Source organism: Danio rerio, chromosome 1, assembly GCF_049306965.1.
Source record: "Danio rerio strain Tuebingen ecotype United States chromosome 1, GRCz12tu, whole genome shotgun sequence".
In the NCBI taxonomy this organism is placed as follows: domain Eukaryota; kingdom Metazoa; phylum Chordata; class Actinopteri; order Cypriniformes; family Danionidae; genus Danio; species Danio rerio.
Genome location: NC_133176.1, coordinates 35233391 through 35257273, shown reverse-complemented (window position 1 = coordinate 35257273; position 23883 = coordinate 35233391). Strand labels below are relative to the sequence as shown.

The 23883-nt window shown below is 36.3% G+C and overlaps 3 protein-coding genes across 5 annotated transcripts in view; 1 reads left to right on the top strand and 2 right to left on the bottom strand.

Annotated features, from left to right (window-relative positions):
- Nucleotides 1-7846, bottom strand: part of wbp1lb (WW domain binding protein 1-like b) — a 34450-nt gene extending 26604 nt beyond the window's left edge. The window contains exon 1 of one of the 2 annotated variants that reach the window (XM_005168390.6): nt 7560-7846. In XM_005168390.6, the coding sequence (XP_005168447.2) occupies nt 7560-7619 (60 nt within the window). In that variant the 5' untranslated portion in view covers nt 7620-7846. 2 annotated transcript variants of the gene reach the window in all.
- Nucleotides 1-23883, top strand: part of LOC141385860 (uncharacterized) — a 741913-nt gene that overhangs the window by 561401 nt on the left and 156629 nt on the right. The window lies entirely within an intron of this gene.
- poll (polymerase (DNA directed), lambda) lies at nt 9767-23862 on the bottom strand. The gene is made up of 9 exons (NM_213243.1): nt 23840-23862; nt 23605-23749; nt 21486-21783; nt 20705-20828; nt 20303-20626; nt 18736-18909; nt 16886-17014; nt 14300-14468; nt 9767-10444 (listed from the first exon to the last, which is right to left on the bottom strand). Exons 2-9 carry the CDS (start codon nt 23723-23725, stop codon nt 10083-10085), a joined length of 1701 nt encoding a protein of 566 aa, NP_998408.1. The 5' UTR covers nt 23726-23749; nt 23840-23862; the 3' UTR covers nt 9767-10082.

Below are 23883 nucleotides of genomic sequence, written 5' to 3'. Positions count from 1 at the left end.
CAGCTTTAAATGCTGTTTTCCCCCACAAGAATAATTACATTTATCATTTATCAAAATATAAAATGATTATTACACATTTACATCATTTGCAAAAGACACCAGTTAAATTGTAAATAAAAAGATTCTTTTTGATAATATATTAATGACTTAAGGAGTGCAGTCCCTAGCTAATTATCTGAACAATTTCTCCTTTATGCACAACACTTCAACCCACTGATATGACCTGTTTGTCAGCAAGACATATTTTATTATTTAATATAAAAATGTATTATGGTTGCTTATTTTATATATTTCAATACATGTCAGAAATAGATTCTTATGAGTTGTACACTTTTTAAAGAGCCCCTATTAAGGCTTAAATCTGAAAGTGCACCGTGTTTAAAACAATTGATTCATCTATAGAAGAGTCGCCTCATAGTAGTTTGAATGAATTGCCGTGGTAGCCAGCGGAGAAATTAAAATGGTCGTGCCCAACTGAGTCTGGTTCTCTCAAGGTTTTTTTTCTTCACTCCCATCAGGTGAAGTTTTTTACCCTCTCCGCTGTCGCCACTGGCTCGCTTGGTTCAGGATTGGTAGAGCAACGCATCGATGAATTTGCTCTTCAGTGTTTGAACTCTCAGTAATGATTAAATCACACTGAACTGAGCTAAACTGAACTGAACTCAACTGAACTTAAACACTAAAAACTGAACTACACTGCTCCAGTTACTATGACCATTTATGTGAAGCTGCTTTGACACAATCTACATTGTAAAAGCGCTATACAAATAAAGCTGAATTGAATTGAATTGAATAACGAGTCTTTATCTGTGCCAGTGTGGTGAGAAATCGGGTCAACCCTTTTCCCCCAGTTTCTGTTTCATGGAAATAAGATTTTTTTCAACTTATTTCTGAGCATAGTAGTTTTAATAACTCATTTGTTATAACTGATTTCTTTTATCATTGCTATGATGACAGCACATAATATTAGACTATTTTCAAAATACAAGGATTCAGATTCAAAGTGCGATTCAAAGACTTAATTAGGGTAATTAGGCAAGTCATTGTTTAATAGTAGTTTCAACTACAATCAAAAATATTAATCGCTTAAGGGGGCTAATAATATTGACCTTAAAATGGGTTTCAAAATATTTAAACCTACTTTTTATTTTAGTCAAAATGAAACAAATGAGCCTTTCTCCAGAAGAAAAAAATATTAGAGTAAATACTGTTAAAATTCCTTGCTCTGTTAAACATAATTTGGGAAATATATTTAAAAAATAATAATTCTCAGGAGCGCGAATAATTTTGACTTCAACTGATAATTATTTTGAATAATCGTGATTACAATTATGACCAAAATAATCATGATTATGATTTTTCCCAAACTCGAGCAGCCCTAACGAGTGCTTCAGCAATCTACACACTTACAATGGGGGATTCGTCAGCCGTTTGTTAGGAGATTGACAGGAACTTTACAGTGCACAAGTTTTTAAATAGTTTAGTTTTTGCCACTGTGTGATTTAATACTGAATGTCTGTCACTGTTTTACTTTTGGTTATGAATAGAGCAATATGCTGGTGTTTAACTGCATGCACTCCCGCACTGCTCTCTGCCAATTGGTTTGTGAACAAATGAATCGCTGAACTGCTTGCACTGTATCTGGTTAACTCTTTATATTCTCATATTGTGTCTACAAACAAATAAAAACGCAATGGGTGCTGATTTGTTTACAGATTTAATTGTGTTTGTGAGCTCACAATATACTGCCGTTTATTATTGCTATGGCCACTGTCAGCTGTTCCTTCACACTTGCGGTGGTCAAATTTTAAAATAGTTCAGCTTTTGCCACTTTGTGGATAAAGACAATGTGTGTCACTGTTTTACATAAGGTTAAGAAATATATTGCTATAAATGATATTATTGTCATTTTAAGACAATTTTATATTACTCTTTATATAAAGCCAGAATAACAATATAATATAATGACAATATAAGTACATTCTTCCAAAAAACACATAATATAATATTTCATTTAATTTTAGTAATTTTAACAATTTATTAATCAGGCATTAGGCAATCACAATGTGAAAACATTATTTACTCTTAGTAAATAATAATAAACGTTAACGAAAAAAGTGCAAGGTAAATGTAACAGAGGCTGCGATATCTGCTACCAGATATATTTACAGTTGTCGGACACCCACAAGAAATGTACAATAGTGTTTTATTTTAACCCCACTGACACTGACACCTCCAATATAGATTGAGATGTTGCACAATCAGCTAAAATGTTGCTAGAAATGGTTTTTATATATAATTATTAAATATTGCACCACCAAAAATGATTGAGGTCATGTCCACGTGTTGTGCAATAAGTCGATGTATTGATTATTGTGACAGGTCTATACTTATATTAAAGTGCTGCTTTTTATACCTCCTCTTGATATTTGCACAGAAGAAAGTTTGCAGTGTGGAATGTGTGGGTTGCCTATACAATACAATACAATACAATACAATACAATACAATACAATAACAATACAAAAGGTACAAATCTTTTTCTATGCTGGGGTCACTCAGCTGGATTTGGATATTGACGATTTGACACGATCCAGGATCGTTTCGTTCTTCAAAGCTGATCCGAGAGTTGTTGTCATAGCAACAGTTCTGCTAGCTTAAACCTGATCGGGACCAGGTTCAATTCATATAAACAGGATTAGATTGGGTCAGTTTAAGCAAAGATAATACAGAGAGTATGTACCGAATTCTGATATTTTCTTACAGTAGTAGTTATATAAACTTGGGAAAATAGTAAATATGTTTTAACTATATATATATATATATATATATATATATATATATATATATATATATATATATATATATATATATATATATATTTATATATATATATATATATATATATATATATATATATAATAAGTTATAGTTATAGTTATTAATAAAATAAATAAAGTTATACACATTAATAACTTTTAAATAAGATTGCCACCTGGTGGTGCAAAGAGAAAACTTATTGATATGAACTTTTTAGATCGCTTTAGTACAAATAGTGTATGATAATACAAAAGCATATGTGATATTTTTTAAAACCAATAATACATTTGCATTCATAAACATGTTTTGACAGTTAAAATGCCAGTGATTTGATGCTTCACAAAAGTTGCAGACGCCTTTACCAATATCAAAATCTTTTGTAAACAACCAGTTATTCTTTACACCGATTAAAAAAACAGCTACTATAATAAAGAAAATCTTTTCTAAATGTAGAACTAAATACACTGATATGCATTGAAATACATGATGAATATCTTGACACATTAAAGTGTAAAGCCTGCAAATGTGTAAGGTTATTGCATGTCATATTTAACAAACCGTTTACTGCTAATTTGATGTAATTTTGCTCGCATGGATAATTGAATATTAATCAGATGATGTCATTACGCTGCTGTGCCGTGAGCCAATCGTTGCATTGCTGATCATGATTTCGAGGATCGATAGATCTGTCCTTCACAACACATGCAGCGATCCCAGATCAGTTCATCCAGACATTTTAATCTGATTCGCGAACTGGTTTGAAGAACCAAATTAGCGAGAGATCAGTTATCAAGATTAAAGGATCCAGGATCTGCCAAATCATCTTAGATAATTTAAGCGAGGTACAAAGAACGGATCCCTGAAGTACAGTTTTTGTTTCTAAAGAAAATTAGTCATACTCTAAGGGTGCTTTCACAGCTAAACTTTTGTTTCAGAACGTATCTCGTTTGCCCAGTTAGCGTGGTTCGTTTGGCATATGTGAACAGGGCAATCGCGCTCTGTTCCGCGCCAAAGTAATCGCTCCGAGATCGCTTGAATGAGGTGGTCTCGGCTCGATTGAAACGAACCCTGGAGCAGTTCGATTACAGTGAGAAAGCGATCAGATCCGAGCGCGGTTATATCACAGTGTTTTATGGATATGTAATAGGCATACGGCTATATGAAGAGAGAATTATGAGTATGGCGGGAAGTTTCGCGAGTCTCCGGATGCCTGCAAACGAGTGATAATCTCCTGGTAATCTCGCGTCTCCCTCCCGGTCCTCAAATAGGCTACGTCGCGCACCCTTCTCACCCCTCCCCACCGCATCTCTCCTCCGACACATCGCGCGCGCACCCTGTCAATCACCACCAAACCACCACCTCTCCTAACAGTTTAGCGGGACGCTGCAAAATAAACCCTGACACTCTGACCAATGTGAGAAGAGTTAACTCACACGTGACTTGTTTTAGCTCTTTTGGTCCGATTAGAAACTTTGCAATGTGAAAGCGAACCGCTCCAAGAGCAAAGAGCAACAATGTAAAAATTGTAATCTCTGTTTCGGAACAACTGAATCGATTCACAGGTGTGAAAGCACCCTAAATCCAATTGTTTTTAAAATAAAGAAAGAAAAGCCCTTATTCTAAGGCTATAAAAATATTTGGGTCATTACAAAACAATATTTAATACAAAACAGCTCATGGTGTTTCTATCTCTGTCGTTTACTGTGGTCCAGTAAACTACATTGACTGAGTGCTGTCTATTTCGAATTGAGCATGACAGAATAACAGATAATGCCACGTACACTGTAATGTTTTGGTTTCAAAGATTCAACATTTTCAAATAAATAAGCAACAAAATAAAATGTGTTCATATGTGTATTTTCAAGAAGCAACTTTACTGAAGATGAGAAACAAATTCCTCCCTGTGACACAGGCAGGATGAGGCGATCGCGTGCAGTTTGCTGAACTAACCTTAAAAGTTTTAGGGAGGCTAAGTGGAAATGTTGCCTATAGTGACAGATTTAATGTAGCTAGCTAAGCTAACGTCCCGCCAGCTGTCATCAGAAAATGTGCCTGCTCCAGTTACATGCTTCAGAGAATGTGGTGTGATGATTATGTGTTTATTCTGTGTTTGATATGATGCTCATCTAAGTGAGCAGTGGTCAGAACTGTAAAAAATGTATAAAGGCAACAGAATAAAAAAAGATTGAGCAGCTGAGTTGACACAAAAACCTTTCTTTTGTTGGGTAACACAACAGTAACATTACTCCTAAGATGTCTTAGATTTGTACCACCAAGGCTTTCTGACATTCACATGAGTTTGAGGAAATAATGTTCCTAATCATTCTCACAGCCATTTGAGTGGCACGGAAATAAGACACCAAACACCAATCTTTCATTTTGAAATATTTCCACACTGCTGAGTCTGACATTGTATTCCTGCTGCTGAAGCCTCTGTGTGTGCTGAAAACGTTCTGTGAGTGACATCACTGGTATCAGTTTTTGGTATCTGTGTGTTTTTAGGAGTGCATTAGCTCAGTGTCGGTGCATCCTTAATATCTAATATACTTTATTTGTAAAAACAATCATAATTTGATGTAGACAATTTTGTGGAAAAAGAGGTGTTGCCTTCATATAGAAATTTTTGTAAAAAAAAAATACTGTAAACATCCTGTGCCAGTAGAACACTTGTTTATAGTGCACTTTTAAATTTTACGGTATTACTAGCAACCAAAATTAGCAGTAATGATTTCAATTTTATAACCATTTTTTTTTTTTACAGTGTACCATTTAAAAAAAAAACATTAAGAAAATAAACCTTTGTGGCAAAGGAGTGTGTAGGTGAAACTATCTAATTTCATAAAAGTTAGTTGTTAGACTGTTATGACAATAAAATTCACAACACAAGTTTGCAGCTTTAATTTAACAAAACATAATAGTGTGCTGGTAACAGTGTGTTAGGAACAAACAAAAAAAAGGTGACAAGCTGCAAGTAAATTTAAATTTTCAATATTATATTTTCTAGTCTAAAATATAATGAATGTTCTTTAAATGTTCAAAAATAATAGTTAAAATACTTCTAAAACTTTTTTATTTATAATATTAATGTATATTTTATTCTATTTCTATTTAAATATAAACTAAATAGAATAGTATATTAATTGGATCCATGCTGATCAAATGAACAGTTGTCTTTCTGTTATTAAGTTTGAATTAACAAAGATTAATGAATACTTGTAAAAAGTTATTATCATTTAATGCTAATGCTAACATTTTCTGCACTGTACAAATCGCTTGGTTACTTTGCAAAAGTCTAGATCGGATACGCAGCCGACAGAAAGTGTGATATGTACATCAATTAAAGTAGACACTGCATAACAATAATTAATATTTTTACAGTACTGTGATTGTTGGGTTTAGGGTTGGGGTAGGCATTAACAAATACAATTTATTGGGTAATGTAATAGATACCATAAATAATACTTGGTAAAACTACTGTTTTTACATTACTGTGACGGTTGGGTTTAGGGTTGGGGTAGGCATTAATAAAATACAATAAATGAGAAATGTAATAAATAATATAAATAATTCTTGTTAACTTCCGGCGCAACCATATCTGATTTAGCAACAACCAGTTACTTTACACAAAACTGTAGTAAACCCATTGTCTTAAAAGTTTATATATTTTTAGAATATAGTGAATATATATTTTACATAATTTTTAGACAATGTTTTGATTCAGTTATTCAAGTAAAGTCAATTTTAGCATTCAAACAACAAAACACAACTATAAAGATTATTTTTATCATGATTACTGTGATGAAAGTTTAGTGTTATCATGATTACACAGACAAAAATGCTACAAAAATACTTTTGCCATTATGAGAAGGTTTACACTAACATACTTTTTTATGCCACAGATGTTTTAAATCTAATTGTAATGGACCAACTGATGAACCTGCATAAACAAAAATGGAGCCGATATAAAAAACTTCTTATCCTCTGATCAAAACATACAGAAAGATCCCTCAAAAGCCAATCCAAAAAAAAAAAAAAATTCACTCAGCACATTTCAATGATAATTTCACTCCTTTGGACCACAGACAAGGAGATCAGTACTATCTCCAGTGATAACAAAATCCATAGACCTTTGTAAAGAAGAAAGGGCATCATACTCTACGTGTGCTACAGTACAGATTAAAGTACTGTTTGTTAAATCAACACACTGTGCTAATTCTAATTCACAGCTATAATCTGATTGACAAATATGTTAAAATAAGTCCATTTATAAAAAATTCTACTGTACAAGTCTGTAAATCTGTTAAATTTGAGCTGCTGCTAACACTGTATACTTTTGTTTACTGAACTTGGCCCAGTCTTACTCTCAGGCGTGTTCTCAAAACCTAGGAAGATTACTATCAAGACAGCATTCTAGCCATCATGTTATACCCCAAAATGCTGTCAAGTAAGCAGCCAAACGAGATTCCAGACACGGCTCTATACTTCCGTGACCTGACGCAAGACTATTGGTTAGCACGCAAGTCTGGAAACAAACAGATGTATCAGATTGCAAAAGAAATAAACCGATAGTTGAACTTTGTCAACTACGTAAACACATGTTACGAACTATAGATCCAATATTCGTAACGTTCAGTCTGCTTGTCAACAAGTGGCAACGCCTGAAGCATGAACTCAAGCTGTATAAAGTTTGACACAAACAACCGGCAAAAGTTTGACAATATTTTTAAAAGACTTTCCTCACCTCATAGACTGTGGCCTCGGTGGGGTTGGCCGACCCAGCGATGTATAAAAACAAGCCCATTTTAAACAGACTAGCGGACCATTACAAATGTCTGTGTTGACTTTGGTCAGAGCGTTAGTCTCGTAACTATACTTATTGTTCGTTAATCGAATCGAAACCGTAAAAGGCTGTCACTCGAACACCGCCCGCCTCCTACTCTCCTTCTGCCGTTTATTGGGTCATGAGGGGAGGCAGAGCAGTGGAGCTGCAGCAGCATGAGCTCCACTGATTGCCCCCAACTATTACACAAGTGAGTCCCAGGCTGCGATCTCCAGCTCGGACACGGTTAGGTGTGGCGCAGTCACATCATACGCCATGTGCGCAACGTGATGATGGAACAAACTGTGCTGCTTCGCTCCGCCTACCGAGAGAACGTACTGGGGATTTGATTCTGCTGCTCAATGATTCGGATCATTTGAACTCGTTTTTTTTTGTGTGTTGTAGAACAACATTTATGATTCATAAACTACTTAGTCCTATTAAAATGGATCGTTTCAGAGCAGGGGTTTCAAAACTATTTTCTTATAGGGCCAATAACCAAACCTGATTGAGGCTAGTGGGCCACAGAAAAAGTGTATTTAATAATGTTTAGAAATGACTAGAAAGCATTGCTTTATATGAACTAATAAAACTTTATTTTTACATTTAACAGAGAACTTATCACAATAAAAAATGCTATTTATAACAGAATTGCAATAGTTTTGCCTTAATTTGTTTGCCCGATGTCTTCTGCACAGTCATCTATCCATGTAGTGACAGTATTTACATTTCTAATAATCTGATTAATTCACAACACAGGTGTCAAATTCAGTTCCTGGAGGGCCACAGCTCTGCACAGTTTAGCTCTAAACCTGCTTCAGCACCTACTTGTAAATTTCAAACAAGCCTGATGGACTCAATTAGCTTGATCAGGTGTGTTTAATTAGGTTTAAAGCTAAACTGTGCAGAGCTGCAACCCTCCAGGAACTGAATTTTACCTGTGATTTACAACATTTCATTTTAGTTTGCTTATTTTTGGTAGCTCAACAATGAAACAATCCAAAAATGTTACGTCAAATCTGAAATGACAATCTCTGTGTTAAAGGCGTTCGCCCCAACTCTTGATCATACTCACTTCTCCACTCAGATGGGATGGTGGGCCAAATCATAGGTTACACAACTTTAGCCCACAGGCCCTATATTGGGCATCTCTGTTCTAGAGTGTTAGACACAAAAAAATGATATATTGGACATCAAAGACAAAGTAAAATTAAACCTAAAATTTCCTAAATTTTTAAGTTATTGCTTTCTCCAAACAATGGTAAAAGGGTTTCATTCATATTTCATAAATACATTCTGAAGCACAGTAAACATCTTTGCAGCACACACCCAAATAAAAATTTCAAATAAAATCTCTCCTAAATAGTGTAAATCAGGTCTCTTTTTATCATTCACCTGAATGCAATATTCTTGTTTATGGACATTCCTTTAATTCAATTATTAAAAATCATTCAGTAATTCTTATTAAAAAAAATTAAAAAAAATTAATCCTTAATGAAGAATTTTAGTCTCATACATATTTTAATTATTAGCCCTCCTGTAAAATATATTTATTATATAATATTTCAAATATTCAAATTTAAGTGCTGTTCAGTAGAAAAAATATTTTACTAGCTTTTTAAATTTGTTTAACTAGGCAAGTTCTGTTTATTTTTAAAGTAATTTCAACAGTGGTTTGTTATCAGCAGAAAAAAAAATCTTAAGGGAGCCATAAATAATTACCTTAGAAGTGTTTAAATATATTTTTACTCCATCCAGAATGAAAAAACAGGAAATACTGTGATGTGAAATGCTTTGCCCTCTTAAACATCACTTGGGGAATATTTAATCAAGAATTAAAATTCCACAGGGCTAATCATTTTGTCTTCAACTGTATATGCAGTATATGGTCCTGTATTTGACGGTAATAAAGTAATCCAATCTTAAAGCTGTATCTGACTGCAAATAAATAACTCTCTCTCAACTTAAAAGTTTGCCTAAAAAGAAAAAAAAAAAACAAGAAGGCAGGATCACTCACAATAGAAAACACGCAGTCTAAGCCAGTCAACTTGATGACAGGCTTAGGTTAATGTGTTTAAAAATATGATGAACACACAGCCATTTCCTTTGGTTCCATTCAAATGTTATAATTAGATATTAAAGGTGGCCTTTAATAATAGATTATAATACCACAATGAAACCACAAGTAAAGGTTGATATCTTTGACAAAATAAAAGAAGCAATATTATATACTTTTAATACTTTAAGCAGCATAAATCATCCAGCATAATGTTACTTAAAAACACAAATTCCTTTAAATACCATGACAAAAATTCAAATTCATTTTATCTGTAACCCTTTGTATTTATCCACTTTAAAAAAAACAAATATGATTTCATAAAATCATGATGGCATTCGATGTAAAACTTGCAGTCACATGCAAACAGAGAAAATCTTGCCTCATCATCACCAGTCTCTCTCGTGTGGTTCTCTGTAAGGTATGCCCAGGTGTTGAAATACATTCTTCTCTGTCGGCGTGTGTAAAGGAGTTCCCGCAACCAATTTCACGCCACGCTGCCGAATGACTGCACAGTTCAGCGAGTGCTCTGATAGGCTCATGTTTTTAGTCTTAGCCAATGCCCTCATTGATCGGTTGAAGTGGGCGGAGCCAGTGAAGTATAAAAGAGCGCATGCAAATTCTGAATAGGGCACAACTATGATGTCAAGTCTCCTGTGGAGCTGTGAAGGACCTGGAAGCCGACAGATTCCCATATACTTCTTCTGCTCACCGTTCTCCTCATGGCTAACAAGGTCATCAGTCAGGAAACCTGGATGGGGCAAAAAATATATAAAATTAGAGTTAAGTCACTTAGAGTTTCTGCAGGTGTGAAAAAATTATTTGACTTTATGAAATGTAAAACCAGTCAGAATATTGGCCTTATTTGCAGAAACAATTAAGCAAATTACGTTTGGAATAAACAATGCAAAATAATCAAATAAAAATATACAGCTGCAAGCAGCAATTAGGGGACCAAGCAGTCCATAGGCAGAATCAGGGCTGGACAGGGACAAAAAAAAAATCAGCCCTGGCATTTTGGGACAGAGCGGCCCACTACATCAATCAAAATGCTCCCCATCTGTGCTCACCCTTAAATACGTTTACCAACTCCCATTTTATAAAAGCACAAAAGCCCTATATAGAAAATAATGAGAGTTGACAAATTAAAAAAATAAAAAAATTTATTTATATATTTTATTATATATTTTATTATATATATTATATATTTTATTGAAATAAAATTATAATCCACACTGGAAGTCCATCTTGTGTGTGCTAGTGTGTTTTGAGGAAACCTATATTAAATAATGAATTAAACAAAAACTGCACAGTTAATGTTGATTAATAAAATAAAGATAAATATTAAAAGCAATGTATCAGAGACTCTTAAAAACTGTTCAACTCAACAATGAAAAAACAAACATAGCTTAAAAATTGTACATAGTCAATCAAATGAACTTAATTAAAAATGCAACAAATATTTGTTTGGGCAGAACTACAAAACTAAATGTAAAAAATTGTATTAGTTTTGCTTTAGTTGCACACTAGTTTGGTCATGTATAAATATCGTTATAACCATATTGTACAAATATTGTTGTAACTATAAGCCTACATCAAGCTGATGATCAAAAACAAAATGTCATGATATCTCATGCGATTGTCCTCTGTTCTGACCGAGTGCATCTTAAAATACATGAATGACACTCCTCAGAGCTTGAGAAGCATATGTTCCTTAAATTTGTAAAATAAAGACTTGCAGATTAAGGAAACAGCATAGAAGGAAGTTGCCACGGGCCTTGGTGCAGATGAAAAGCAAAACGAACAGTATATTTATATAGACAGGTAGGTAACTATATAGAATAGACAGGAATATATTGATCTGTGCTCTGCTGCACGCTTCAGATGCAAAAGACAAATGCCTGCTCGCCGCTTCTGCTCTCCCACGTGCGTGGGGTGAGAAACAGGCGTGACTCTTGACTATTTTGACAAATACACACTGAAGTTGCACGCTTACACGGAGCCCAAAACGGAAGTTTGTGATTGGGTCAACCCAATGTCAGTAAGAAAAGAACCAATGGGCTGCAGATAATGTCACATGGTCTGGTCTGTCCGGGAAAGAAACAAGTTACTTTTAGATCGTCACAGATCACAGCATCGTCAATTAATTAGGCAGCAAAACATGACAGTCTGCTAAGTGTTTTATGGGCCGATCAGATCATAAGAAGATGATCAGCCAGGCCCAAAAAGTACATCAGCTCAGCGGGAAACTGCCCGGTCTGCCAGATGGCCAGTCCGCCCCTGAAGAAGATTTTATTCTCTCAGTGTGAAGTATTTTATAAGTGTAAAGCAGTTAATTTTATCTTCTCAAAACGTATGTAGTGTTTGCAGCAAACATGCCAGCATGTGTTAAAAAAACTGTGTAAAATGAGTATGCCTGCACAGGAGCAACATAGGAGAAAACTACGCAGAAGAATGATTGAATGACTGATTGTGTAGAATAACTGAATATGTAAAGCACTGATTATACATGTTAAATACTTGTATGAAGCTATATGTGTCAGAAGTTAGAGTGAGTAACATATTATCAAGTTATTATCCTATCATGACAATGTAAGTATATTTGCATAAGTTGCATCTATGCTCTGCTGACATAAACATGTAACATCTCTGTTGACATGAGCTGGTGGGCTGAGAGCCAAGAATAACAGGGCCACCTAGAGTAAAAACTTATCCTAAAAGGGTTAAAAGTTAAAATGAGACACCTAGGGGTGAGTCAAATAACCTGTATAAAGATTGTGGAAAACACAGAGACTTTAGAAAGACAGAAGGAAAGAAAGGAATTGTCCAGGAGAGACTTCAGAATGCTTTGAGGTGTGCTCTGCTCTTTCTCGGCTTTATTATGGAGAATAAAGTCTATTTTCTGATATTCAAAACCTCCTGTCTGATAATTTCTAATTGATGAGAAGTCGAAATACAAAACCCCCTGGGCAGAATTAGTAATCATTGCAGCAAGCACCAGAGCAACTGGATTTTCTATTTAAAACAATGAACTTTGGGCACACAAATATGTGATATTTGACCAATCAATCCGTGCAATATCTAACCATTTAACCTCTTGAGTGTCAGTCCTTCTCACCCTATCCAATAATGAGATAACAAGCTCAAAAATAAAAGCCCACCCACTATTCAAGAATTCATTTCAGTTGGAAATATTGTGGACTTTGATAAAAGGCTAATTTTTAATATGAATAATTGTATACGTTACATTCATATATATTTGTTCTGTCACAATTAGTAATCTCATTACTGTCTATCACGGTATTCATTGCTTCCTTTTTAGTGTGGGTACTAAAAGCATAACAAATGTTTTTTACAATGTCCTTGAAATTTATCCACAATATGTTTAAATAATTAAATTATTTAATTTAGCGGCTCCATGCATTAACTACTTCATTGCTGTTTTGTCATGTAAATTATGCCGCTGATATGAAAAGCACACAATAATACGCAAAATAATTGAAATCTAAGGGCCTACTCACACTATGCCATCCGTACCGTGCCCAGGCCCGTTTCCCGGATCGTTTGAGAAGTGTGAGTGCGCTGAATCGGGCTCAAGCACGGTTTGCTTGGCTGGCCCTGGCCCGGTTGGAAGAGGTGTGCCTGAGCGCGGTTCACTTGGGCTTTGGCGCGGTACGCTTGTGTGCGAGTGCAAAACGCGCCAAAGCCCGTAACTGAAAGCGAGACGTGACTTTTAAGGGACTGTTTCATATGGATTTCTTAATCATTCTTACTGTTCAGTGAACGCAAACTGCCGTCGTTTATTAAAGACGCAAACTCCTCACTTCACGACAGCTGCGTGCCTTCAGCAGGCCTCCTCATTCCTGCAGCACGAGGGCTTTATGATTGTTTATGAGCGCCAAAAGTGGCGGATCTGTTCGTCGAAATATCTGACTGCGTGTCCCCACATCCCTAAGGACTGTCTGGCGAAATATTTGACGGCATATCAAACGACTGAAACGATATAACTAGAGAAATCTCCACTGTGCTGCTGAGTGAGAGAGTGCTTCTCACTGAACAGCCCAGCAGCGATGACATAAGCGTGCCGAAGCTCGTTTGTGGTGTGAGCGCGGGCCGTCGGGGGAGACGGGAGGGGGGGCAAGCGTGCTTTGGCCCGGTTCGAGGCAACTGTACCTAGTGTGAGTACGGCCGAAGAGACTACAAGTGAAAAGCCAGGTCTGTTTTCGAATGCGCAAGCTGTCAGCACAGGCAAAACATATAAATCAAGCTTCAGAGGTAGAGTTTCATGGTCAATTTTAACCTGTTTAAAAGTATTAAGACCTACAATAAAATACATTAGTGCATATAATACACTTTAAGTCTCTGTAGAACAGTGGTTCTCAAAGTGGGGGTCGGGACCCCCCCGGGGGGTCACAGGACAATGACAAGGGGTCGCTTGGTGATTTCCAAAACTCAAATAAGTTATATTAGACATTGTTACTTTGGGGGTCGCGGGAAGAAAAGTTTGGGAAACCCTGCTGTAGAATCATAAATAAAACAATGCGTCTAGAAAATTTAGTAAATGGTTTAAATTACGAAATATGTTTCCTGTATAATAACAGCATACCACTCTGATGAAGGAGATGCAATACTTTGCTGAAAACCCCCTTGTGTGATTGTCCATCAGGGTGGGTGATGAGAACGTCCACGTCTCCACATGTGCTCCTGCCCCTGCGGTACGAACCACACGCCATGGCCAGCAGCTGTGGGTCCACACTGTGAGCTGCGTCCTTCACCTAGCCAACACAAAACATTTCGATAATCAGTTTTATTTAGGTAACTATTTATTATGTAACCTCAAACAGAAGTGATTTAATCATGTTTAAACATCAGCAAAGGTTTAGGGTCAATTTCTTTTCCTTTATTTCAAATTTTATTAAACAAGGGTACATTAAACTGTCCCAAGAGACAGTTTCTGTGTCTGATGATTAGGTTGTCGTGGACTTAACCTTCAACCACCCGTTTCACAATGCACCGGCCCCTTACAGCTCCCCCTGCAGGTGGTCCCATGTCAGGTTAAGCCCGACTGGGTTCCGTGCGGAAAAAACCCAGCCACCAGGCGCTCACATACAAGCCCCGACCCCAGGACTGGCTCCAGGGTTAGGCCCCGGCTGCGCCATACAGGGCAACATAGCGGTCCTCGATGTTGTGAAACTCATAAGGGGTTTTTGAACCGCACTTAGTCTGACCCGTCACCTAACACCTTTTTGCCTTGGGAGACCCTAGCAGGGGCATTAACCTGCGACAACATAGCTCTTAGGATCACTCATGCACCCAAATCCCTCAACCACGATAAGGTGGTGGCTAATGGAAGAGGATCCCTGTTACTCGCAGACGACGTTGTTCTGTTGGCTTCATTGAACATGGACCTACAGCATGCACTGTAGCAGTTTGCTGCCAATTGTAATGCGGCTGGGATGAGAATCAGCACCTCCAAATCAGAGGCCTTGGTGCTCCACCAGAACGAAGTGGTTTACCATCTCTAGGTTGGAGGAAAGTCCTTACCTCAGGTGGAAGAATTCAAGTATTTTGGGGTTTTGTTCACAAGTGAGGGAAAGAGGGAACGTGAGATTGACAGGCGGCTTGGTGCAGTGGCAGCAGTAATGTAGTCGATGTACTGGTCTGTCGTGGTAAAGAAGGAGCTGAGCGGAAAGGTAAAGCTCTCGATTTACCGGTCAATCTACGTTCCTTCTCTCTCCTATGGTCATGACCAAAAGATCTCAAATAAAGGCGGCTGAAAATAAGTTTCCTTTGCATGGTGGCAGGGAGCACCCTTATAAATAGGGTGAAAAGCTCTGTCACCCGGGAGGAGCTCGGAGTAGAGCCGCTGTTCCTCCACATCGAGAGAAGTCAGCTGATGTGGCCTGGGCATCTGCTTCGAATGCCTCCTGGACGCCTACCTAGGCTGGTGTTCTAGGCATGTCCCACCAGGAGGAGGCCTCAGGGAAGACCCAGGACACGCTGGAGGGACTATGTCTCTCGGCTGACCTGGGAACGCCTCCCGGAGGAGCTGGAGGAAGTGTCTGGGGATCTCTACTAAGACTGCTGCCCCCGCGACCTGGCCCCGGAAAAGTGGTGGAAAATGAATGAGTGAATGAACATTACACTGATTAAAAGTGATAGCAAAGACTATTACAAAAAAAAAATTAATTTTACAAATGATATTAATAAGTAAACAGTTCTATTTAATTTTATAATTCAAAAAATTTAGAAAGCGTGTTTCCAACAAAAAATGTAACGTAATGTAAAGTGCACGTGTTGCTTGAGCAGTTATTTAAATTAAAATGACTTAATTGAGTTAATGAAAAACTTTAATAAAACAAATTTTTAAACTGTATCATCACAATTACAGTTAATGTACAGTTATACAAATTTTTATACTATTTTTTAATTTAACAGTTTTTACTCTATTTTTTTATTAAATAAATGCAGCCTTCTTGAGCATGAGGCTCCTTTTAAAAATCCTTCGCACAACTTTTTAATTTTGAAACCATTATTTTTACATGTTTTCATTATTATTATTATTATTATTATTATTATTATTATTTAACATTGCACGTTGTATTTAATAAATCAAAAATAAAACAATTCAAAAATCTACAAAATGTCAGGTTTACAGTTTAAAATACATTAATGTCAAAAAAATACTGCCTCATTTATGTCTACAGTTCTGGTAATGTGAAATGCTAAAGGCACATATGTTTACATGCTCCACATATCATTCTGTCAAGCTGGAAGACCACATGCTGCACTCATCTGCTCTTTTTTTTTATCCATCGGGTCAGTTTAAAGGAAAACAGGGAGATGTTCCAAGTAATAGTAAGAAAACAACTGGCTTGGGCCCAAGACTCTGTAAGGGAGCTCGGTAGCATTTGACTTATGATGCGCCAACTTTCAAGGGCTCCCACTCTTCCTATGGGACGACAGACTCACTAACAATCTCTGTTATGTCCATCAGCCCACTGAGAAAGATTGACAGTCTTGCTGCTGCCAACACAAAATTGGTTTAGTTTTTAGATTGCTTGTGCTTTAGAAATTTGCTTTTATGATTTACTGCCATGAAAACCAAGTAGATCGATTCTAATTTCTCAATGCCTGTTTAATATGACCATTTTCTTTACTGCTGGCCATTTAAAGTAAGGTCTGTACGAACCGTTTTCTCGATGGCATTTGCTTCACTTCTCGGCATCCGCTCAAGGAGATCGTCATAGTGTTTTAGTCCAATCCTTAGAGTGTGGTTCAAAACAGCCTTAGTGCGAATGTCCTCCAATGTGCGAAATCCCTAGATGGTAAAACACATCAAATCAGCTGTTTAAACTTGTAAAATTTTATGGTCTTTGCTCAATATTACTGTATGTTCCACAATGTTTAAAGCTGAAGTAAATGTTCTGCAACACTGGTAGCTCAAAATATTATAAAAAAAAAAAAAAAAAAAAGTGTCTATCTTGGCATGGAAACATGACGTTAAAGTGCATTTCATGACTTATTTTCAATAGCAGTTACTGAGGAGGGAATCTGGCATAGGCCTGTTCTTTTTTATGTAATATACTGACCATTTATACTGACAGATGACTTTTCACACACTCAATTTCTTTAAAATGAGAAAAAAATGTCCACTGTTAAACAAAAAAAGTCCAGCCTTAAATGCAATATGATTGGTCCAATGTCCTGTACTTGTTGGCTAACAGGCATTTTTTCCTCCACTTTTTGTTTAGTTTTTCTATCTCAGAACACTCATATTTTGTGTATTGTGATATGGAAAATGATACGCAAAAAAAGTAAAGATTTAAAGTAATAGTTCTGTCATCAAAATTTTGTCATTATTTACTCACCCTCCACCATTCTTCAAAATATCGTCTATCCAAATAATCCTCTTTAAAACCACATGAGGGAGAGGAAATCACAAGTTTCTTTTATTTTTTGGTAAACTATACCTTTAATTTTATTAAATCCTATATATGATGTAGAATGGAAAAAAAAAACTTCTTTAAAGTTTTCTATGCCTTAATAATAAATAAAAAAACATATTCCTTTTATCCTTTACTTTAGGGAAATTGTGTCCACACTGTGTTCGTTAATGCCATAATTTTAAATAAATCATTTGTGGAGAGTATTATTTTTGGAACAACTGCATTTATTTGTTTCATGATTAAAGATAAATCATGTCCATGCTATACTAATTTGTCCCCGTATTTCAATCCATTCTCTCATTAATTTTGATACATCAGCCATGATATAAATAAAAAACAAAGGATATAATCGCAGAATCTGACCACAATTTAACTAAAATAAGGGAAATAATTAAGTTGTGGCAACAGATTCTTAATTAGTTGACACATCTTGTCATGTCATACGCAGGACAAATGCAAATGTTTACATGATTACTATTAAAGGGTTAGTTTACACAAAATTGAAAATTCTGTTATTAATTACTTACCATCATGTCTTTTCAAATCCCTGAGACCTTAGTTTGTCTTCAGAAAACAAATGAAAGTTATTTTAGGTGAAATTCCCTCCATACACAGCAAGATTCCCAAATCAAGTCCAGAAAAAATATATATAAAAAAACGTTTGTGCAAATACAACACAGATAACTTTATTCAACAGTTTCTTCTTCTTCTTCCAATGTCAGTATATTGTACACATTCAGTATTAATACAAACTCGATGTTCACATATATTGCATCCACAAGAACATGTGCCCTATATATGTTATTTTTGTTTTATGTGCACACAAAATTATTCTCGTAGCTTAAAAATATTCAGATTGTACTACTGAAGACACATGGACTGTTTTGAGGATGTTACCTTCCCGGACTTTGAATAAGTTGGGAGCCTTAATGTGTATGGAGGATGAGGGACCTCTCAGATTTCACACAAAAATATCTTAATTTGTGTTCTAAAAACGAGCAAAGGTTTTTAGAACGGCATAAGGGTGAGTAAATAATCAGATTATTATAATTTTGGTGTGAACTAACACTTTATGCAGTATTTTTTTATGTACCTGTTGATACCACATCTGAGCAGTTTTGGCTCCAGCGCCCCAGATGTTAGTGAACATTTCAAGAACAGGCACTTCCTCCCCAATGTGATCCAGTTTACGCAAGTGCCCACTTTCCATGATTTCCATGATCTTGTCCGCCATGCGTTTACCAATGCCTGGGATCTTACATGCTTCCTATAAAAAGGATGTGCAGGATATTAGTGTTTTTACTGCATACTTAAAAGAATAAATAATAAACTGATAATGGACAATTCAAATGAGCCACAGCCATATCACCCTGCAGCCCAAGACCGGTTACTCACTGAAGCTAAGCAGGGCTGAGCCTGGTCAGAACCAGGATGGGAGACCACATGGGAAAACTAGGTTGCTGTTGGAAGTGGTGTTACAGAGGCCAGCAGGGGGCGCTCAACCTGCAGTCTGAATGAGCCCTAAAGCTCCAGTAAAAGTGAAGGGGACACTATACTGTCAGTGGACGCCGTTTTTCGGGTGAGATGTAAACCAAGGTCCTGACTCACTGTGGTCATTAAAAATCCCATGGCACTGCTCGTAAAGAGTAGGGGTGTAACCCTGGTGTCCTGGTCAAAGTCCCTCCATCGGCCCTTACTGATCATGGCCTCCCAATCATCCCCATCCACCGAATATGCTCTATCACTCTCTCTCCACTCTCCACCAATAGCTGGTGTGTGGTGAGCGCACTGGCACCATTGTACAGTGGCTGCCGTTGCATCATCCAAGTGGATGCTGCACACTGGTGGTGGTGTGGAGAGACCCCCCTCATGATTGTGAAGCACTCTGGGTGTATGGCCATACACAATAAATGCGCTATATAAATACACATTACATTACAAAATAACCAATGTCCAAAATAAAATAGGTTGTGTCGTGAAATGACGTGAAGCAGTGCAAAGTGGAATGGCTTTTATACTGTGAATGTCCTTTTTTATTCTTATTTTTTTACAGCCACGAATCAATTGATCTATGCTTATACTATTATAAAAAAGAGAAAAAGTACATTTAGACTGCAAATATTACAAAATAAAGATAGACAGGCTTGATAATATAGACTGCCATAGTCTCCTCTGAGAAATGTCTTGAAGCTTTTTATTTAGATTTTTTAGAATATATATGTTTTTGTATCCGTCTGTACTTTAAATGAAAGAGTATTGGCAAACGATTGTATGTGTTCTCAGAAGATAATAAAATCTTACTTTTTGGTAAAATCAAGAAAATATGTTCTCAATTTTCAGTTTTGAAGAGGTTAATTTTCAGTCAAGTGTTTTGCTTTTGTAGCTTGTAATGATGTTTGATATCATTGATATGGAACTACTGCAGTCAAGCTCTGTAATTCCTATAAAAACAATTGCACCAGCCAAGCGGAATAAAGCGTTAAAAAACCCTGTAGTATAATAAAATTTAAATTTATTATGAAACTTCTCACTGTTGCATGCTTCAAACTAGATTCACTATGTAAAGCACCATGAAGCAGCAACCATATGTGTTCAAAGCACAAATAAGAATTCAGTGAACTCAAAAACTTTTACAGACTCATATTTGTATCTGAACTGACCTCATATGAAGTGATGGGCTTGTGGTAGCTCTTAAGGGCGTTGATGGCTTTAGAATAGCCCAGAGCTCTCCATTTATCACCCGTATGCGTATAGGCTTTGGCCAGCGGCTCTAGTTTGTCAGTGAGGTGTTTGTTATGGTTCTCCCCTTTCGTTGTGGATGGCTGAGAACAGACCCATTTCCCAGGCAAAACTGGCTTGTCAGCTGAGCTCTGCTTCTGGTCTTGGTTGCTCTCTGATGGATGAACGCCACTGATCAAGGCCTCCAGGTCATTTTGAGATACACCGTCTTCCTCGTGGTACTCCTCCTGAGTCTCTGGTGGTATCTGTGAAATGAATCATATTAAATGTGGATGTGGATTTTACAGATGGACACAATTATCTTCCTTCCAACCAGTTCTTACAGTCTCTGTGAGATTTTCATGAGGATCCAGATTGTCAAGGATTTGCAATGGATCCTGCGCTGCTACTTCTGGAACTGGTTGGATTGTTGCTTCATTTGACTTCTCAGCGGCAGCAACTGTGGGACTGAGGACATGTTCATTAAATGGACAGATCACCAAAGAAATTTAATTGACTAAACATTTGCTCACTAAACTGGAAATCAGTTTCATTTTCAGTCAAGCACAAAGAAAAAAAAAGAAGAATGTGGCATGGGCTGGTAGACATTGACTTCCATAGTAGAAAAGACATATTTTTTAAATACAGGATTTGTAACAAGTTTAAGGTGAGTTAATGATGATATTAATAAAACTTTAGGTGAACTATCCCATTAAATATTATTAAATATAAATATTAAACCAAAGGCAGCACCACTGCTTTTCTTGCTCTTTGTCAAATGCATGTATACATAAAATAGTCCAAATTGAGCTTTAAGATCCAGCAACCTGAGTCTTCTCCAGTTTTCAAGATTAAAGCAGATTTTTGAGTCTTCATTGTTGCCAGCCCCTCTCTATGAAACAAATGTCCATAAGTATAGGGTCCCCATTGTCTCCCATGTCTTTTTATGTATTGTTATGCCTGTGGTGGTAGCTTTAACCTAAATACTGTACCTGCCTGGTTCTTTCCTGACTGCACAGTGATTTGGATCATTTAGTAGTTGATGTAAAAGTGCTTTATAATACATAGTGCTTGAAAGAAAGAAAGAAAGACTACTGTATTAAAGCCAAGATTCCAGAGCTTTACCTCTCAGGAGGACGGAGGCTGTAGTCTTCAGTGTCTAGTAATCTCTTCTCACTGATGCAGGCACTCAACCAAGTGCATTTGATCAAATGAACAGCAGATGGCAGTGTATCTACTTTCAGAAGTCTCAGAGCTCTCTTAAAATCAACTGAATCATCCACCACCACATGTGTGCAGCTGGGAGCGAATGTGGAGACTGCCTGTCCTCCATTCTGGGTGATCTGCCGATGGAATATATCACACCTGGCTTTCCCTATACCAGCTGGAACTATGTATATAGTGACTCCCTGGAAAACTGTACCTGATTAAAAAAATGAGAACCAGAAATTTGAATTAGAATAGTAGAGGCTTATTTATATCATATTCATAAAATATACTTTACATTCTTCATGAATCTGTTATAATCAGCAGTGATTAAAATATTTCAAAAATAACTACATGTTATTTTAGGCCAATTATACAAAAATATATAATTTTCTTTATTTTCTTTAGTTACTGAAGACACTGACTAAAATAACACCCAGTTAAATAATAATAGTACAGCAAATACTTGTTTTTAATGCACATTAAACTCAGTAAACAGGGAAAGAAGTCTATTTTTTACATGCAATCGTTATATATTAATGATCTTTTTTTCTATTTATGTCTGCACTGTTTGTACTTTGTAGCACTGTTTATACTATACCAAGACAAATTCCTTGTGTGTGGAAGCACACTTTGCAATGAAGCCCTTTGTGATTCTGATTCTGCGATTTTTATATTTATGAGAATCATGTTACTTAACAAACTTTGAACATATACGTTAAACAACACAAAAGTAACAGCATTTACAGTATAGACCAGGGGTGGGCAAACTCGTTCCTGGAGGGCCAGTGTCCTGCACAGTTTAGCTCCAACTCTACTCAAACCTCAAACACACCTGCTTGTAGATTTCTAGTGATCTTGAAGACACTGATCAGCTTGTTCAGGTGTGTTTGATTAGTGTTGGAGCTAAACTGTGCAGGACACCGGCCCTCCAGGACCGAGTTTGCCCATCCCTGGTATGACCATTTGTCTCATACACAAGAACTACTTAATAGTATATGTTTTATTCATTCATTTTCTTTCAGCTTAGTCCCTTATCAGCGGTCACCTAGGTCTGTCCCAATAATCAATATATCGAATTATCACAGGAAGACCTGAACATGACCCCTATCACATACATCTGCCATACATAAAAAACTAATGCCAGCAACATTTTAGATGACTGTGCAGTCTGGGTCATCTCTTCCAATCTTTATTGAAGGTGTCAGTAAAAAAACACAATAGTATTTCCTCTAAAGTCATATTGAATTTAGTCTAAAACGTTTCTAGTTCTTGTTACCTTGCACTCTTTATTATTATTATTATTATTATTATTATTATTATTAATTATTATAATTATTATTTATTTATTTGTATATATTAGGATATACAAATGTTTTCACATTCAGCTTCCAATCCCTAATTATTAAAATTACTATAATTGTGTTAAATATTATTAAAAGTAAAATATAGTATGTACTTGCATCAGGATGCTATTATATTGCCATTCTATGATTATATAATGAGTGGCAAAAATGCTCTTAAAATGACAATAATGCTGTTTCTCGTACTAAATTTTGGTACTATAAATTAGCAAAAAATACAGATATCGAGACAGGTCTAGGATCGCCACAGCAAAATAAACCACCTAATATATGTATTACTGTAACTAATTAGAGACTTTAATTAAAGCGGTGACAAAATGTACACATAATGCTCCATAATTGTAGTAAAACATCCTGGGGAACCACAGCTCTGCCCTTTTGTATATTCCGCAATTTTTTATTAACTAATGATTTATAACTCTTTATTTAGGCCTAGTCGTGAACTATTTGCTAATGTATTTGATATCTATCTATCTATCTATCTATCTATCTATCTATCTATCTATCTATCTATCTATCTAGTCACAATAAGAACTGGTTACTTACAATATTAAACAAATTAATATGTTATGTCTGTTAAAATTAGACATATATAAAAAGATATTACCATGCAGCAAAGCAGGGAGATTTATTCTTTAGTTTCCTAACTCAAGTGTAAAAACAGAATGATGAACCTGTTAGTGTTATTGATTCAGCAGGAGTCCTCTTGGAAGGAGGCGCGTCCTTCTGGTCATTAGGCCTGGCTCTCTTAACTTTAGGGAAAGCCTTTAGAATTCCATGGCCATGACCCTCCATTCCGAACAGGGAGATGATCTGGAGCTGATGAGAAAATGACTGCGATCAGTAGGCAACATAATATAAAAATAAACAGTCTATAAACATATACAGCTGAAAACATGCCATCAGTACCCCTTTCAAATCCTCTCTCCGAGAACAACACACGACACTAATGT

What these genes read in the sequence shown, in the direction of transcription:
- poll (NM_213243.1), bottom strand. Translation starts at nt 23,725, where the DNA reads ATGGAGGGTCATGGCCATGGAATTCTAAAGGCTTTCCCTAAAGTTAAG. An exon ending in AGCCTCCGTCCTCCTGAGAG is followed by an intron (nt 20,829 to 21,485) that starts GTAAAGCTCTGG and finishes ACATGTCCTCAG; the next exon opens with TCCCACAGTTGCTGCCGCTG. An exon ending in AGCCCATCACTTCATATGAG is followed by an intron (nt 18,910 to 20,302) that starts GTCAGTTCAGAT and finishes TCCTTTTTATAG; the next exon opens with GAAGCATGTAAGATCCCAGG.